The 18,351-nt window shown below is 37.1% G+C and overlaps 1 protein-coding gene across 2 annotated transcripts in view; it reads right to left on the reverse strand.

Annotated features, from left to right (window-relative positions):
- LOC101465270 (uncharacterized) overlaps positions 1-18,351 on the reverse strand; it is a 41,456-nt gene that overhangs the window by 9,023 nt on the left and 14,082 nt on the right. Inside the window, exons 2-19 of one of the 2 annotated variants that reach the window (XM_076881151.1) lie at positions 15,885-17,793; positions 12,730-12,791; positions 11,981-12,244; positions 11,673-11,860; positions 11,179-11,378; positions 10,801-10,935; positions 9,955-10,053; positions 9,794-9,855; positions 8,272-8,932; positions 6,694-6,843; positions 5,984-6,112; positions 5,301-5,339; positions 4,784-4,909; positions 4,573-4,699; positions 3,650-3,820; positions 3,538-3,572; positions 359-514; positions 128-262 (exon numbers count right to left, since the gene is read on the reverse strand). In XM_076881151.1, the coding sequence (XP_076737266.1) occupies positions 128-262; positions 359-514; positions 3,538-3,572; positions 3,650-3,820; positions 4,573-4,699; positions 4,784-4,909; positions 5,301-5,339; positions 5,984-6,112; positions 6,694-6,843; positions 8,272-8,932; positions 9,794-9,855; positions 9,955-10,053; positions 10,801-10,935; positions 11,179-11,378; positions 11,673-11,860; positions 11,981-12,244; positions 12,730-12,791; positions 15,885-17,402 (4,257 nt within the window). In that variant the 5' untranslated portion in view covers positions 17,403-17,793. Of the gene's footprint in view, positions 1-127; positions 263-358; positions 515-3,537; positions 3,573-3,649; positions 3,821-4,572; positions 4,700-4,783; positions 4,913-5,300; positions 5,340-5,983; positions 6,113-6,693; positions 6,844-8,271; positions 8,933-9,793; positions 9,856-9,954; positions 10,054-10,800; positions 10,936-11,178; positions 11,379-11,672; positions 11,861-11,980; positions 12,245-12,729; positions 12,792-15,884; positions 17,794-18,351 lie in introns of both variants that reach the window. The other variant, XM_076881147.1, reaches the window with a different exon arrangement.

An 18,351-nucleotide genomic window follows, 5' to 3' on the forward strand; every position in this document is an offset into this window, starting at 1 on the left:
TTAAAATGTGACAAAGTATCATTTCAGTAGGATCAATTATAGTATCCAAAATTCCAAAATGTGGGTTTGCTTGGGAAAAGCAAGATGGTATCGTGTTGATCAGTTAAGCTTTCTCCAGTTTCCATACCTGACTGGTCCCAGGATGCATGTCCTGTAACACAAAATGGATGTCGAGCACCCGGCCTCCAACAGAAATTGGATTTTTAATGTGATCTTGGACAAAATCACAGCACGCATTCCAGTCACTGAAAAACACAAAAGCCTGGAGGCAATTCAAGAAGGAAAGATTAAAGACCATGACAAAGTTCTATAAATATGAAATATCTGTTTGTATCAGTCTGCAGCTGCTACTCCTTACCCTCCTCTGCAGAGGTATTACTATCAAGTTGTAGAACAGTACAGTATCCAGGAAATAATGCTGCACCAGCATGGTGACGTCCTCGTACTTGTAGTTTTCTTCTGGCAAACCAGTCAACATGATTGTGGAGAACCTGGAACCTTGAGGCTGAGCTTTCTACAAGACACAAGATTCAAAATCAAAAGAATCTTGAGGGTTAAAGGAAAATAAGAACTGTAACACCTGTACAATATACTGCCTTTGATGAACGGGTTACATTTCCACCAAGTGTGTGTTTGCACATCAGATATAATTTTGCTAACTTCCTATGCACAGTGGTTGCCAATGGTTAGTTTGGAATATTAAAAGTTACTCGCTCCAAGTTTGGGTCAACTTTAACAACTCAAGACAGTAATTTGCCATGTGAGATAGCGTGCAGGTTCTGTAATATGAGAGCCATAGCCAGCATTAACTAATATAAGCCCTGGTCTCCAGGGGAAAAAAAGTGTATTATCCATATGAGCATTGAAAGGTGTTGGCTGTTGCCACCTTGTCACAAAATAGTACTGTGTCTAAAAAGTCTGTTATTGCTTTAAACGTGAAAAAGATTTTTTTGAGATTGTTTGTAGTTTATACTAATGATGGCAACTTTTCTGCAAACACTCGCCTTTGACTAACCAAGTGGTAATGACGCTTTAAAAAGTATCATGTAAACTTTAAACAGAGACCATTCCTTTCAAAGTAAAAGTCCTGCCTTGCAACTGTAACCAACATGTTTCATAGTTTCATTATGACTACTAGTAAGGGTCAAGTGTTTGTATATACTCCACATATACTACAGGCAACTGTGGCAATTCATTACCAACAAAAGAAATCACAAGGAAGTATTTTTTATGTGGCACTTGTGAAATTGAACAAATTATTTTACCGCTACAATATAATCTACAGCATTAGCATTGCCTTAACAATATAACAGATAGCTTTAAGAGGGCCTTCAGATGTTTAAACATACAGGCAACATATTAACCTTTATTCCAGGTGCAGTTATAACTATTTGTGCAAAGTGAGTTAGAGCTATGGAAGGATTGCCTACAAGCTTACAAAACATACATGACTCAAGTTATTCATTATTATCTTTTATTCATTTATATCTTTTTTTAATTAAGCTTTGAGTAGTAGCATTTGATTAAAGCATTTATTCAATATATTCCGTATATAGATTCAGTTAGATTGTTATACATATGAGAGTGGCTTCTGTCTGGTAAAAGGTTGTGAGCTTTAGTTGGTGAGGTGAGAGGTGAGACAGAGTGCAATTGAGGTCGACACACACACACACACACACACACACACACACACACAGACACAGTAGGTAGAATCATATTTAGGTAAGAGTTCAGATATATTTCGCTTGTAACCGCATTTTGTGCCTGCATAAGTGACACTTTGTTGCAGGATGTGGCGTGGAGACGGAGACAATGTTCTTTTCAAACTGTGTCAAAAGTCATTGACAGAACGTTTGTGGTTTTAACTTATGCATGTGTTGTATCTGCTTAACGCAAGAGGGGGCGTAATAATTAGGGCTGGGTATCGTCACTGATTTCTAGAATCGATTCAATTCCGATTCACAAGGTCCCGAATCGATTCGATCCATGATTCGATTTAATTCGATTGATTCAATTCAATTCAATTTGAATCTGGGAAATTTTGACAGTCAGAAATATTATAATTCAGATCAGTACATTTACATATTTTTGTATCAAGAAAAAGGAAGCTGACACACGCAAGACTTTATCAAAGGTGTGAGCATCACAGCAGATGCCTTTGAGTCAAAGTACCTGAGGATAAAACACAGAAAAACATGAAGGTGATTTTCCTGGCCTGGGATTTTATAAAAATTTTCTGCAGTACATCAAAAACGAAAGAAAACCATTAATCAACACATGAACATTGCCTCTGGAGTTACAGCGGTTTTATTAGAGACACGGCTAAGCGTTTTGCATAATTTAAAAAAGTTTAAATTTGTTCAGTATTGTACGGCAGAAATTAGGTTTTCTTTTCGGAAGTATATATATTAAAAAAAAAAAAAAAACGTCGGCCGACAGCGCTGTAAACAACGGTAGACTTGTGCGTAACAAGCAAGCGAATAATGCAGAAAATAGATTTTTAGACGGGAAACTGTTCTTGAAGTACAGAGAGAGAGGGAGAGAGAGCTGTGCATCGTGATCAAAGCAAAACAGTAAAAGTAAGAGTGAATACATGACGATGTTTATGTGAAGCGTAGTTTGGATCTTCTTTTGCTGCTGGTTCAGTCAATATTGTTTGGAGAGACATCAAACTAACAGCTTTAGAATCGGCGCATAAAGGGCGTGAACACAAAGCGCCGACCCGCCGACAGATCAGAATCAGCGAGCTGTCGGCTTTCAGCCCCGACCGTGAGAAAGGCGACATCTAACTGATTCTGAACCGCGGGTTGTGCTGTGTGTTTAAGTCTATGTGCAGAATCCCTGTACCTGCTCTCATTTATTGTCTTAGCTGTTTGGTGGTTGTTGAAATTTTGTGAGATTTCACCAGATTCTGGCATTTCGGGCAAAATAAATTTATATTAAAAAATCGATTCAGGATTTTAATGAATCGATTTTACGTTATCCAAGCCAGAATCGATTTTAATCGATAAATCGAATATAAAAACCCATCCCTAGTAATAATACCCTGATGCTATAAAACAACTGCTTGTGTATTGTTAGGAGGAGATCGACGCTGATTGTGTAAGTGTTCATCTCCCCACGTGTGTGTTCATTAAAATCATCGTTTGACCTAACCCTCCTGGACCAGTGTTGTTTTGTATCCCTCCTCAATATTTGAATCCATAACACACTGTATACTTTCCTGTGACTGATTCTACTTAGCAACTGTCTGCAACCTCCAGGAACATTGACCAACCAGTGAGGCAATACACATATTTCCTAGGGACCGATGGATACCAAGGGTTCCCTATCAGTCTTAAAGCCTGTGTGACTGAGGCCTTAGACAGGACAAGCTTCATTAACATCAGGAAGTCAGGAAAGATCAAATTTTTTATGTTGTGTTAATCCATTTAAAAAAAAAAATCAAAAAGAAAAACAAGAGTTTGAGACTTGTTAAAATGTGCACATTTAATATAAAATTAAATCAAAATTGATGATATGAGAAGACAAGCTTACCTCAATGTCATTTAGTCCATTGACAGTCAAAAAATCTAGTAATGAAAAATGAATATAGTCACAGTCACTTACACACTGGATATAAATTATGTGTTTCAACCGTTTCTCTCACCTGGGATGATGAACCAAGGGGAGACGGTAGGGAACACAAAGGGATAAGTGGTCATCGTGACCCAAAATGGTGAAGTGCTGCCCTGTGGAACACCAAAATTTGCTGTTGGGACAACTGCCCCTTCAGTAACATTCTTGGTGTCTGGCAATGCTTTGGATGCCAGTCTGGGTGCTGCACAAGCAAAAATAAAGTGACTGTAAAATTATCTGAAGAATTGCAAAAACATTGGTTCACAATAGCTGTGTTTTAGTTTCCTTTGTGACAATTATGCTGCGATTATTACCATCACTTTATGGCTTTAGTTTGTTGTTGCTGCTGCTAATCAAATGGTTTCTTTTCCCTTAATGCTCATTATATGTAACTTCAAATTCAACTGGCAAGATACCAAAGACCAAACTCCCTCTGTTGCATCTAGAGGGAGATCCAGAGTCAATTTAGGCGACCGCACAAAAAAAAAAAGAAAAAGAAAAAGAAAAAAAAAAGAAAAGATAAAATGCCTTTAAGTATATTATATATTAAATATCTCAGAGTTCTGAAGTTAAAGTTATATTTCTGAATTTGAAAAGAAGTCTTGATTAACCCAATTGTTGTTTTTTTCAGCAGCCCTAATTCTCTTTTGAACTTATCAATGTGTGCACATTTATCATTGCTTTTTACTTTCAATTAGGCTTGGGTTAAAATATAACAAATTAATAATTATGAGCATTACGAATGAAAATACTTGCCCAAATGAATCACAAACACAAAATAACTGATAAAAATTTGTAAAACATTATTTTTAACAGTAAGCTAAATTTTTGCTAAACTTTATTTAACCACATGTTACCTATGTTTATTGTACTGTGCTACCTAAATTTGTTACAACTTTTGCAAAGTGCAACTTATGTGTATTTTTCTTATTGTCATAAAAAACAAATACTTACGTTGTGATGTGCTTTCAATTCGTGGTATTTTCAACCTGTACACCGTGTGGCAAAAGCCCCGTCTGAGGAGGCTGTACCAAACTCCGAGTCGATCAGCATCATAAATTGAATTAAATTCGACAAACACCTGGATAACACATAAAAATATTGGAGATAAGATGCACAGAATTCGCCTAAACATGAATGTCTAGGTAAGTGTGTGTGTGTATACCTTGTTGAGCAAAGGCAGATAGTTTTTCACAGAATCAATCTTTTTCAAAGCTTTTCTGAGATCCTTGGCTTCCCTTTGTGAGATGTTCTTGATGTAGATTATTGCTGATCCATCATCAGTCATCTCCTGCTTCGAGAAAAGGTACATTTTCAAACTAACCAGAGACACACATACATCAGTACTACTTCTCTCCAACTAAACACGACTGCTGATGGTTTCCAAAGGTTTTAGCACAAATAAAATATTTTTACGTTCCCATGATATCGTGATAGAAAGATCAAAAGTATTTCATACATTTCAAAAACTTTTAATGACAAATAAATCAAATGCATGTAAACATGTATTTATTTATTTATTTATTTGAAAATTAAACAAATTGTATGAAAAACAAAATTTCTGCCACTTCTAAAACTTTTATCCATGGTTTTATAGATTTAATGTGATAAATTGTAAACCACCAGCAGTAATTTTAATTCACATTTAAAAAAAGAGAGTAATTTAATACTATATTACTTACATAAGGCAATTTTTTCATGATAGATTTATAAAATCCAAACTGAAAGAAACAAAGGTAGATGGTGGCAATGGTAAATATCCAGCTAATGTAAAAAAACTAACAAACTTCAGATTCAGTGCATTGAAAATACAATTTTTTAAATTTATTTTGTTTTATTTCACAATTTTAAATTGTGAAATAAAACATATTACTGACATTACTTTCTATACTACTTTCTGATTGTAATATATTAATTGAAATCTATATGGCCTAAACAATGTTTTGTTTTGTTTTTTTTTTTTTTATAAATGAGATGGCTGAGCTATTATCCTACGTTATCAAAGCATGACAAAAATCTTATTCTTAGGTTGATTAGGTGTCTTCTCCTGTTTTTACATTTATATCTTTTTTTAAACCAGATTTTCGGACTCTCAACTTTGCTCAGGCACTACATGAACCCAGACTGAAAAGGTCACACCTAGTTCTACTGAGAGACACCATACATTTGTTAATGAAATTTGATTCTGCTCAATGCTTTGAAAAACAGATATAAAATTACTTTCAGTCTAACTTCCTTTAAATAAGAACCATAGAACCAAACCATGGGATGAAGGTCACGGATAATTTATATAAATGCTTTGTTTTAAAATTACATTTTTTAAATGTTGCAATAATAATCAGCAGTATTTTACACTTCTGCTTACTGGATTCATTGGAAGGGCGTAGCTCAAGGGCTTCAAATGAAGTGCAGACTTATTGAGAACAAAGCTGATCTTCTTTGTGGCTCTGATGATGTTTTGCATGTCTTGCACAGTAGGCATGAGCACAAAGGCCTAAAAAGAAAATTTAGAAAACACATTAATTAGTATTCTAATCAGCTACAAGCTCTGATAAAGGAACAAGGAGAGATACAGCCAAAAGAAGTGAAAGTAAAAAAGAAAGTTTCCCAAGTCCTATGAAAAACTAAGTAAACCCTTGGTGCTTTTATAGGAATTAAGAGTACAAGTAGCACTCAGGTGCTGCTAAACAAAAGTGTTCGATTAAATCATATCACTAATTGGAAGCATTTCTATAAAGTAAAAGTTTATAAAGATTTTACAGGTAGAAGTAAAGAAAAGAAAAGACGGTATTGCAATGACAGCGCCAATGCCCAGACCTTAATCGGATCGAAATGCTGTGGAGGGACTCTAAGAGAGCTGTGCATAAATGAAATTTCTATGAACAGTATTAAGGTTGTAAATAAGAGTGTGCCAAAATTCTTCCAAAACAATGTGAGAGACTGATAGTCATAGAGAAAGTAACTACTTCAGGTTATTTCTGCTAAATCATAGGGTTTACTTCATATATGAAAGGATTCCTGTGAAAACTTGTCGAATGTTTGTATATGCAGAGCATTAATAAACCTGGTGCCTACCATGCGCATCTGAGGACTAACGTAGATGTTTTCGTCCAAATATTGAAATCCGAATGGGATGAGTAGATTGGCAACCTCCTCTTCTGTGTAGCAGTCAGCATATTCATCATATTTTGGCAGGTAGGTGATTAACAACACTTTATTTGTAAACTGGAAAAAAAGTGATGGTTTGGGTGATTTTAGATTTTTAGATTTAAAAAAGTTGGCATATTAATTTTTTTTTACATTAGTACAAAAATACATAAATCCAGGTCTGTTTAAAAAAAATAATCACTCCCATTTGTAAAAGCTTTACATTACTTGTACACTCTTCATTGTTTACTGTGTTATGTTCTTATGTTGTTTTCCATCTCCGTATTGAGTAAGTAATGAAGGGATATTGTGACGTAATTATATAGACCATAAAGTTGGGGTAGGTGTAATGAGAGTAATGTGTTTGCAGTAATGAGTAGAGGATGGAAACGCTTTTAGGTTTCACGACAGAGGTAACCAGTGCTACAAAAACCATCTGCAAAGATATAATAGTGTCTCAAAGGTCAAAGGAGTGTTACTCCTGGGACCAACTTGGAATTTACCTGCGTAATGTAAGCTACATTGGTACATAAGGTAGATTGTACTGGACAAGACTGTCTATGTCAGTCTGTGAATCTAAATCTATCCCTCTAGAAGACAATGAACCTTTCATAATGCGATTGTTAAGAGGACTATAAAATATTTAAGCATAATACGAATTAAATGACACCTGTTTTCATTTAATTGGAACACAGGTGGATAAATTGACTAAAAAAAAAAAGCTCAGTATTAACGTTATCTATAGTGCAACTGGCATTAATTACAGTGCTTAAGGATTGATGGTGCTGAAACATCCAGTGGCGTCAGCCTTATTGATGTATGACAATGTAGGGGTAATACATTAGACTCTAGACTTCAGCTTTTGATATTAGCAGATTGCCAGATTTTGGATAGAAAACGCCGAATTGGGTGATTGTTTGCTTTCCAATTTCTTAGGTTTTATTACTACTCTGTTAGTAGTTAGCAAATGTTTGCAAACAAGCTGCTATCTGTCATTCAAACTGCACCAATCTGCTACCTATAGGGAAATTGTAAAGAGGTTTTGAGTCAGCACACTCATTGCAGCTGATTTCACCAGGGACCACTCACAAAGTAGTAGTGGAATAAATTTCCCTTGTGAGCATGTTTTATTTATTTATTTATTTATACTATCTGTGCTCAGTGGTTATATCATATCCAATATAGCGGACAACTCTTAGGCTGTCCAAATGATCTCATTTGAGAAACCTGATAACTCTTCTTTCAGAAGCCCATAATACCATGATAAGTCCCATAATAATGGCCCATAATAAGTTGTAAGGTCTTTAAAAACCTGTTGATAACCTGTATATTACTACACTTCACACTATTTAGGGTATTTTCTTTGAGTGTCATCTAAGAATGACGAGAGTGAATGTGATTGAACCAATGTATTAAAGAACGAGATGCAACTCCTAACATATTTGTAAAATGGGAGCACATGTTTGAAACTTAGTGATGAATGTAAGTGCTTTAGAGAAAACTTACATTTGGTCTTAGTGCTTTCCTAAAACCTGAACAAGCTGAAGTGAACTTTGTGTACATTTCATCCAGCTTCTCCCCAACAGTCAGGGAGGTAACAGTGGAGTCTCCTGTATTTCCAGACTTCAGTGGTTCTGTGTCTGTTGCCTCAACATTGGCTTTGGTGAAATCCTCCTGCTGCATCATCTCATTGGATGTTAAACTTGTTGTTGCACCAACCTTGTCTTTGTCGTCAGATACCACTGCAGATTCTTGGGCTGCCGTAATCGAGCCCGTTTCTGCTTCAGAAGCCACCACTGAGCACCAGCTTAGCTGAGAGATGGTTTCTGTGACTTTGTTTGGTTCAGTAACGTTCGTGTTTGTAAATGTTTCCACCTGGCCTGACTCAGTAGGTGCAACCACAGATTCAATAGCACTGGTTTCACATTCACTGGACTCAACTGTTTTTTCAGAGCCACCATTGTGAGGCAGAACTGAACTTCTGAATGGAAGTTTTGAAGCTGCTTCTTTTGCCTCAACCAACTCCACTCGTCTTATTGCAGGCACATTACTGTTTTTTGCTGTTTTCATTTTTTTTGAAGAAAATGAGACCAACAGAGAGGTAATCCTTCCTGTGGAAGTGGATTCAGTGGTTTGAGGTGCAATAATACCAAACTTGGAAGATTCACTGTGAAGGAAACATGTAAATGGAAAAAAAATGAGACAAAAATAGAGAAATACAAGGAAATGTTTTGAATGATATGGTCAACTCTGTCAGACAGTCCTTCCTTTGTAAGGCTTTATATCCAAACATATGATTTGCGATCAAACATTTCTGGGAATCAGCAAATAAAATAAAGTATACCTGATTTAAATTTGTTTGTTAGGTGTGTATGGACTGCTGATTTCAGATTACTAAGTGGAAGTCCCATTCAGTCCACTTGCTTTTGTGTCTGCTTCACTACTCCGGTGTTTTAAAAAGTAACAATTAAAACCTAAATTTAACTTTGGGGAAGTGTATGAAGTTGCAAGGAGCCACATCTAAAAGTCAGAGTTAACAGTAAAGAAATCCCCAACTATTGGATGGCCCCCCAATGAAAAAAACACAACAGTGGGACGGAAGAACTTCCTTTTAACAAGAAGAAACCTTCAACAGATCCAGGCTCAGTGAAGGGCAGCCATCTGGTGCTGTTAGGGCTGAGGTATGATTTGTAATTTTTAAAGACTGATAACTTTTTGATGGCACCTTCTTATACCTGCAGAGTTTATGCTAAACAAACTGTGATCTAAGTTAATAATACTGATTCCTTCCTGTGATTAAAATAAACTTTAAGCACTTTTGGACTAAATATTGATTGTAATAAGGTACAAGTTAAAAAGGAGGTACAGCAACTACAGCAAATTCTAATTATATTGAATCAAACAAATAAATTTTTTCCCCTCTCACAGAGGACACAAAATGCCACTGGTATAGATGAATATTTATAATTATTGGGGGGGGGGGGGGGGGGGGGGGGGGGGGAGAGAGTACATGTGAGGCATGTCTTACTGCTGAGGGCGCTTCTTTTGCTCTGTTGTACAAGTTAGAAGAGGTCTCTTAGAAACAGCATCCTTTTAAAAAAAAAAAGAAGATTTATTTTGGATTACTCTGATTACTGATTGTGCATACTCTCAAATTAAAGACAAATAAAGATAGAAGAGGTTAAATACCTTTCCTTTCACAACAGCGACTTGCACTCCTTTCACACTGAGTTTCTTCATTTTTCTCAATTTTTCAGCATCTTCCTCCTTCTCAAAACACGCGACTGCCTATATATAAACATCCAAGATGATTGCTTACTACAATTATGAACATCAGCTCACAACGTATTCACTAACAAATTCCTAAATTTAAAAGGTCTTTGGAAATCTGCTTTCTTTAGTTAGAATTAGGCATTGTTACGTTTATTCACTTTCTTTCTTAAGTCTCAAGCCTTTAAAAGCCACATCCAGTGAGTTACTGAACTGCTGTTTTAGCCCTGCAACAGTAACTTGCACATGTTGATCCAGAGCAGGAAACGATATTCCAACACAGAAAATTTAACCCTTTATTGATTACCTGTAGAAGTAACTTTACGTTGAATATCAATAACGTTTTGTTTGACACATTCTGAAACAGATTCAACAACTTCAAGATGGCTCTTAAATTCTGATTGGGATTTATACATGCAAGTCATTAACCAGCTTCATTAAGAATACTGACTGCTCAGCACGACACTCTAGACCAAACAGCAGTTCCTTGTTAATGACGTCAGTGCAAAGATGTTTAGGATAAAGATTTTATGCCAAGTAGCAAAACAAAAGCAAAGTAGAAGGGCACTCCATCATCTCCAATATCAGTATAAAAGCAAATTTATCATTTAGTGGGTTTCTTCCTCTTTCCATGCTCCGCCACTTCCCACGTAATTAAACTTTGATACCTATCACATACTTTGTTATTGCTAATGTGGAAAGATGAAATGGTACACTTTTACAGCAAAAAGACATACACACTCTTTTTACTCTAACTGTGCATACCTGCAGTTTGGCCCTCAACAATAGAACTGACTTGGTTTTTCCAAAAAACCCCACAGCAGCAACCACATCATTGTATGAAATTGAATCATAAACCCCTTCCAGCCTCACCATGGTTGGAGGTAAAGGTTTATCACACTATGAAAACAAAACAAAACAGAAAAAAGACAAAGTTACACCAAATATAGATGTGATCATGACAGGATGAATCCAGCTGTTTTTTAAATATATTATTTGTTGTAGATGAACACATTGGTGTCCAGCCTTTACAAAATCAGCAGCAACTCCTGACACATTGTTACTGATCAAGGCATTGAGCAGTGACTCACATAAACAAAATTACCATATGTTAACTGCCTGTAACCAAACAAACACACCAACCTTAGGTTTTGCAGAGAAAATTGCCCATCTCTTCTGGAAGATAGGTTTAGCTTCGGGGGTCTTGGAAGTCAATTCCCTTCTTGCTGGACGGCAGGATGACAATGAAGGGGCAGCAGTTGATAATGGCTCATCCAGTAAGACAGGAGCCAAATTTTTCACCACCATCTCCAAGTCAGGCTGTTCGGGCAAAGACTGAACATCTGCAGGGACAACGATGGCAGAAAAAACAGCCTTTCACTGTACACTAACAATATGATTAAATACAGAGCTACAAAAGCACTTTATTGAAAACAACACAAGTTATTTATTGTTATTAAGTCAATTTTAAAGAAAACACAAAAAAAAAAAATATCTGGTTGAGGCTGGTTTCCTCTATCTTTTACAGTATAAACTAGTAATATATTTGTGTTTAGCAAGTGTAAATTAACCACAGAATAACCAACTTGTGCACTTGGTTAACTTATAAAATACAAAATGTTTGCAATTTATCAGACCTGGAGTGTCCTGTAGCTTCATTGTACTTTTCAATTTCTTTGGTTGAGGGGATGACCTCTCCATTGATGGCTGTCTTTTAAGGCCTCTGCTAAGTTTCTCATCTCTTCTTCTCGGGTCAGACCATTGCTCATGGCTCCTCAGGTCTGACTGATGACGGTAGGAGTTGGGGTTTTTATAACGTGGTGAGCTGGAAGGACAAATCAAATTCAAAATTTCTAAAAATGACAAAACGGCTGAAAGCGATATTAGCAATATTTCTGACATGTAAAAATGCTGATATTAATGTTTGTCTCCAACTAGTGAGTACCTGTGAGTATGTCTGGAGCTGTGTGGGGATCGTGATCCACTCTTGATTTTCTCTCTTCTACCCTCAGAGCTGTGGTGGTGTTTGTGAGGGCTACGTGAATGAGAAGAATAGCTACTAGGGCTAGCCCTTCTTCCATTTGAGCCATGCCTTTGGCGTGGGCTGTGTGAGCGAGAGCGAGAACTCTCATGTCTGGTTTTCTGATGACAATGCTGGGAAGTTTCAGCAGATGTGGAGGGCATGGGATTGTTTTCTGTGCCTACATCACTAAAGGATATTAATAAAGAAATGAACGGGTAAACAAATAAAAAGGAAATGCTGCAAAGCTTCTGTGATTGGTTTTTGCCTGATGACAAATATTGTTACCTTGACAATGGTACAACACTACCATCCCACTCTGGGTACCAGTGGGATGAAAATAAAATTTAGAAAAGCTATTTCAAACAGCAACGATTAAAAACCAAAAGCAACTACAGGAGGTATCCTAAAGAATGGTTTCTGAAAGAACTGATTAACCCTTAAAGATTATCAACAATGTTTTTGGGTGGCTCATATTCTGTCAAATAAACTGCTTTAGAGGACCTAAGGTATGGAACATATAGCACACCCTAGAAGTAGTAAAATAAAATTACATCAGGAGGTTTCTGTCGAGTCTACCCCACAAGATCTGGAAAAACTGTGATTCTCACTAATCAATCAAAAAAAAGGACAAAGATCTTTGAAATTTGTAGTTAAAAGGAAGACAGACTGACTGTATCTGGAGGAGTTTGCAGTTTTCAGTATGAATGCTGGTATTCTGGTGTAAGATCCAATCCTAAGACACAGAAAACAAGAAGAAATGTAGTGTTATCAGTTTTAATGCCGCCAGCCTTCAGTTCAGTTACCATCTTAAAACACAAATAAACACAACTGTGGCCTCAAGTCCCTTACGGCTCAGTCATACTAAAATGCAGTAGTAAAAATAGCAGGGGAGAAAAAAAAAACCCACTGCTGGCCATCCAGTGATTGCACCGATTTTAATTTTGTTTTTTTGGTCCAAGTAGTTGGTTTCCCCCATAGGTTGAGTGTGCAATATCCTAAACCTCTGTGTGGCCATCTTTAGTCACAATGTAATTACACAGGTTGCCCAATGGAAGGTAACCAGTTTACAAACAACTACAGTCTATTATGGATTGACTGACCCATGATCACAAATTGCCTGTGACTCATTTCTTTGCAATAAGGTTGGGAAACTGTTCTAGTTATAGTCCTACATAAAAGCTGTTGCCTATATGACTTGGAGTTAGGGCTGGGCTATATCACACTGTTCACGGTAATACCGGTGTAATGTTGGGCAACGATAAGAAGATGAAATATCGCGATAGAAAAGGGGTGTCAAACTCAAATACAGTGTGGGCCAAAATTCAACACTGGAACAAAGTCGCGGGCTAACGTTAATATTTATTGAAATATATTTATTCCTCTAGATATAAGAATGAATCTTTTCTTATGGACTCAAACACGTTTTGCTGAAAAACTGAATATGGAACAAGCAAAGCTTAATACTAAACAATATATATATTAGCTGTATAATACCAGTAGGCCAGCTCTAATAGTAATTTGGTATGGCTTCGTGGGCCAAATGTAATTAGGCTGTGGGCCAGAGTTTGACACCTATGCGATAGAATATGGGTAAAACGCGCATGTGCAATGCCTTTGTTTACATACGCACATGGCGGCGATGCAGAATGAAAAGAGCGAAAGCGTGCCGGCGACGGAGAATGAGGGCGAAAGCGGATCGTTGAATGAAACAGATGAACCAGAATAGGTTTGTAAAAATGCTGCAACTTCAGTGGTGTGGAACTGGTTTGGCTTTCAACCATTAGATACACAACAAAGCACTATTTTTGGTAGAGCATGCTAGCGGGCCGTCGTTATTACCGTGTTTATTGGGAAATACAGCACACTTAAAATCAATCCTTTGATTTTTCTGAAAATCGACAGTGCCCCTCATAATCCCGTGTGCCTTATGTATGAATTCTGGTTGTGTTTACTGACCTCGAAACAATTTTATGTACACGGTGCTCGAAAATCTGTCAGATGTTTCAGTATGACTTTGCTAAGCTACGAAGCCGCACCGCTTGATGGATTGTCGGAGCATTACGGCTATCGTAGGCAGGAGCCTCGCGGAGTGATGCGTACTGTGCTTCAACATAATATTACAGTATTGTGTGTGTATAACTTTTTAAGTTTTGTGGATATTATACATGGTTATGCTGAGGATATGTCGGCCAATTTCCACTGGAAATGCCTTTTGGTTAAACTGTCAGCAAGGAATTTGCATTTGCACTGTAATTTTTTTTAATATAACTTTAATGCACTTAAAAAAGCTGCTTGTGTAAGTGAAAATACATTGATGTTTTCTCTTTTTTTTGCACTAATAAAGTTGTGGGGTTGTAAAGTATTTTGTCTAGTGTCAATTATATCGTCAGTTATATCGTTATCGCAAATTTTCAAATGTATATCGTGATAAATATTTTTGGTCATATCGCCCTGCTCTACTTGGAGTTACATTGCCACCCTGCAGCAACTAAATCTGTTAGTGGAGGAAACTTCTGTTTCAGAATTATGAGGTTCTGGCTGAACTCTTAATGTAAATTCAGGTTTATGTACATTTCAGTTTATATAGACAGCAACAGATAAGCATTTTTCTATCATTTATCTCAGTTGATTGGCATATTACTACAATGAGATGGCATATAATTGCTAATTCGACCCCATTCACACACAAACTGGTAGCAGAAAAGTTCTGTCTTATTGCCACTTTGTTATAGTATTGATACAATATGGCCCAAGTAATTTGAGTCGTACCGCAGTCTCCTAACACTGTTTTGCCTAGTGTGACTGCAGCATTAGACAGTCAAATTTTGTTCATCACTATGATGCCCTGCGACATTATGCAACACTAACTTGGACGTATATCCAGGTTGTCAAGGAAACAGCACTAAGCAATAAACCTCAAAAAGCATGTCACACATTTGTATAGACAAAGACTTTGATTACATTTTGAAAAATATGATAGATGATAATCATAGAAGTAACTACAGTTCAGTCCATAAGTTTTTGGACAACTGCTAAATTTTTGTCATTTTGCCTCAGTATGCCACTAGATTTGATGTGGCTGAATTCCAATTCATTTTCAGACTTAATTAATTTATCTCAAACTTTTTCAGAAGCTCAAAAGTAACTTTACAAATGCACATAGTCTTAAAAGATAATGACTTCCTAAAGTTCTGAACCCATACGAACTCCCAAATACTGTTTCCTTCTTTGAGATGCTTTGCCTTTACTGCAGGCACCTTCAATGGCTAATTGTTTGTGTGTCTCTCTCTTTTTTCAATACCTATTTTCTTTGCCTTGAGAAATTCTTGAGTTATTTCATTATCCATTTGCACTGTGAAAACACTATCTTTGCAGTTCTGCATCATTTGGCTAAAAATTGAGCGGGGAGTACAGCACTGTACAATTAATTCATCTGCTACCTCAATCAGCAGTCACTGAGACTATTCTCCTCATTCTACCAGTAGCCACACAATTCCTCTACAATGTTTGTCAAATGTGACACTTTGGATCATGAACTGTTCCTTTCCTTATATTGTTACAAAATTTCATATTGTTTTTGTTAATGGGTACACAGCTTACAGCTTGTGGTGCACACCTTACTGGAATACTTTTGTCAATATTACTGATTCAGTGAAACAATGTTTAAAATCAACTGAAAGTACCATTTATAGATTTTTTTTTCAACAAACAGCCATCAGTTCTTCCAAATGAAAAGAAAATGAAATTGAAACTCAATCAAAATAACGTAATCTTAAAAAACTTGTCCTCCTAAACAAGGGCAAACAGAGTATACTCTTCCACCCACCTTCATATGAGCACATTGTTGTAAACACAGAGAACAGGTATGTGGAAAGATTTTTGGTGTGGCTGCAGCATAGTCTTGCTTCATGGCCCTTGTTGGGAGAGACTTTGAAAGCTCCCTGTTTGCCAAGCACTGCTTATTGGAAGATGGAATAGTTATGGTACTTCGGAGGGAAGAAAGTAGAGAAACTGGTTTTGCAGCAGCATTCATGATCTGTTTACTCTGCTTTCTTAGCTGTTGTTGTGTCCACTTATGCTGCTTCTTGTTCATCGGTTCAGCAACCTTAGAGTCTTGTTCTTGAGTTGTACTCTCTTCCTTGGTGTGAATGTAATCATTATCGGGATGCACAACACAGACCACACTGAGAGGTGGCTGAGTTTTTAAGGCTGACTGCTGATAAGTCTCTGGTTCTTTAAAGAGAACTAGCCTGGAGACCTCAGACATCTTAGGAAATCTTGAGTCTGTGTCCTTCTTCGGTGGAGAAAAAGAGCTGATGATTTCTTGAGAAGACCGGCTTGGTTGGATCTGTTGAGCTGCATTACTGCCTTGAGAAGTCACACAGACTTGGACTGAGCTCAGACTGGAAACAGTATCCTGCAGGTCAAATGGTGAAACCATCGTACTGGTTTTCCCTTCTATCATACTTTTTTGGAGTGGTTCTCTATTGTGGCTGCTACTCTCATAACAGTCCATCAACAACATACTTCTACTCCCACCATTGCTAGCTCTCTTGTCACTGCTCTTCCCAATCTCATCTACAGTATATTTGGCAGTGTGTCCAGAGTCAATCACTTTACTTGGTTGAACAGTAGGTGACATTTCATCCTGCCACATCTCTTCTCCTCTTTTTGTATTTAACCTGTCCTTTCTACTCATACTGGTGGTTGGCTGAAGATCTGGATTTGGTTCTGATTGAACTGCATTTGTACCCCTTTGATTGCGTATTTGTTGTAAGATAAAAGGCAGGTTACTAGGGGTGATCTGGTCTTCGGGGTAAGAAATCAGATATTCCAAGTCTTCTTTTTCAAGTCCAAACTGCAAAAGGATGTTAGCAGCTTCTTCTGATGTGTACTGAGGGTACCTGGACTCTGCCACAGCCACAGGTTTGTCAGGCAGTTGAGAGTCATAATCACCTAAACCTGGAATAGATTGGATATGACATTCTCCTTCACTCAGAGCAGCAAATCTACTGTCATGACTGCTTTTATTTCTATAAGAAGCCGGTGATGCATGGAATTTAGAAGAAGAATCCTCAATTTCACTTTTGTAGTTTGGCAACCAGTCCATGCCGCTATCAACATCAGAGAGTCTTTGAGAGAGCGAAGACATCGGATTGCTTGTTTCAGTGATTGATGAATGAAACTCATCTCTAGGCGTGCTAGTAAAATGACTGTCCTGAGAGTCAGCCAGAGTCATAGACCTGTTAGGGTCCCCACTTGCATGTACATCCGATAGTCCATACTGCCCCTGGTTGGAACTTTGGTTCCCAGAGGCATGGGTGTTATCCATGGGATGGGACATGATCTTATCACCCTCCAGAAGGTTATGTAGGGCTGGGGTAGTCAGGAAGGAGGATGCTGCAGTTAGACATGGAGATGGCGTGCTGAATATTGTTGGTAAGGTGGTAGGTCAACAGGCAACTACAAGAGTGCCATTTATCTATATCAGTGCAAGGTGGACGTTCAAAAGAGTCAACTCCAAGGTAACTTCTCCTCAATCACTAGTGAGATCCCTGGAAGCTCTCAATGTTGTGGCCTTTGTAGAGGCCCTGGAGCAGAAGAAGAGATACTATCCCTCAAAAATAACAAAAAGTTGAAAAATTAAAAATGGAGTTATTGAACTGGTGTGGGCGTCAATTTCTTGGATCGATGGAATTCATCATCTGCATGGTCTTGTCCTGATTTGCTCAGTCCTGCAAGATAGAAATGATGTCACTGATCTCATGTCAAGGTCTTTTCTGGGGAAAAAAAAAAAAAAGAAAGACAGACAAAAAGCAAAGCAGGCAAAAGCATAAAATGATAGGTGAAGAGAAGAAAGAAGATCATATGACATAGAGAATAGGGCTGCTCGATTATGGCAAAAATGATAATCACGATTATTTTCACTGAAATTGAGATCTCGATTATTTGACGATATTTATTTAACCCTTTAAGACCTACTATAGAACCAAGTCCGCCAGAGCTTATATTATTTTTTTACATGTTGTAGTGCCATTTGTGGGAGCATTTCAAGTTGCTATACAACTGTTATAGCCCATATTTTAATAATATGTATGTATTAAGTCCATAGTAACTACATTAATTGCAAAAAAGTGCAATAAACTACAAAAAAATTGAAAATCGTTTTTGTTTTGTTTTTTTACATACATTTCTACTCGGAGAAATTTAAGAGGTTTATCCCTCAAAACTTTAAATACAAAAAAGTTGCAAAAAATAGTTTCCCACCACAGGAAATTTATTTTGAGTGTCTT

This window comes from Maylandia zebra, linkage group LG3, assembly GCF_041146795.1.
Source record: "Maylandia zebra isolate NMK-2024a linkage group LG3, Mzebra_GT3a, whole genome shotgun sequence".
NCBI classification, from domain to species: domain Eukaryota; kingdom Metazoa; phylum Chordata; class Actinopteri; order Cichliformes; family Cichlidae; genus Maylandia; species Maylandia zebra.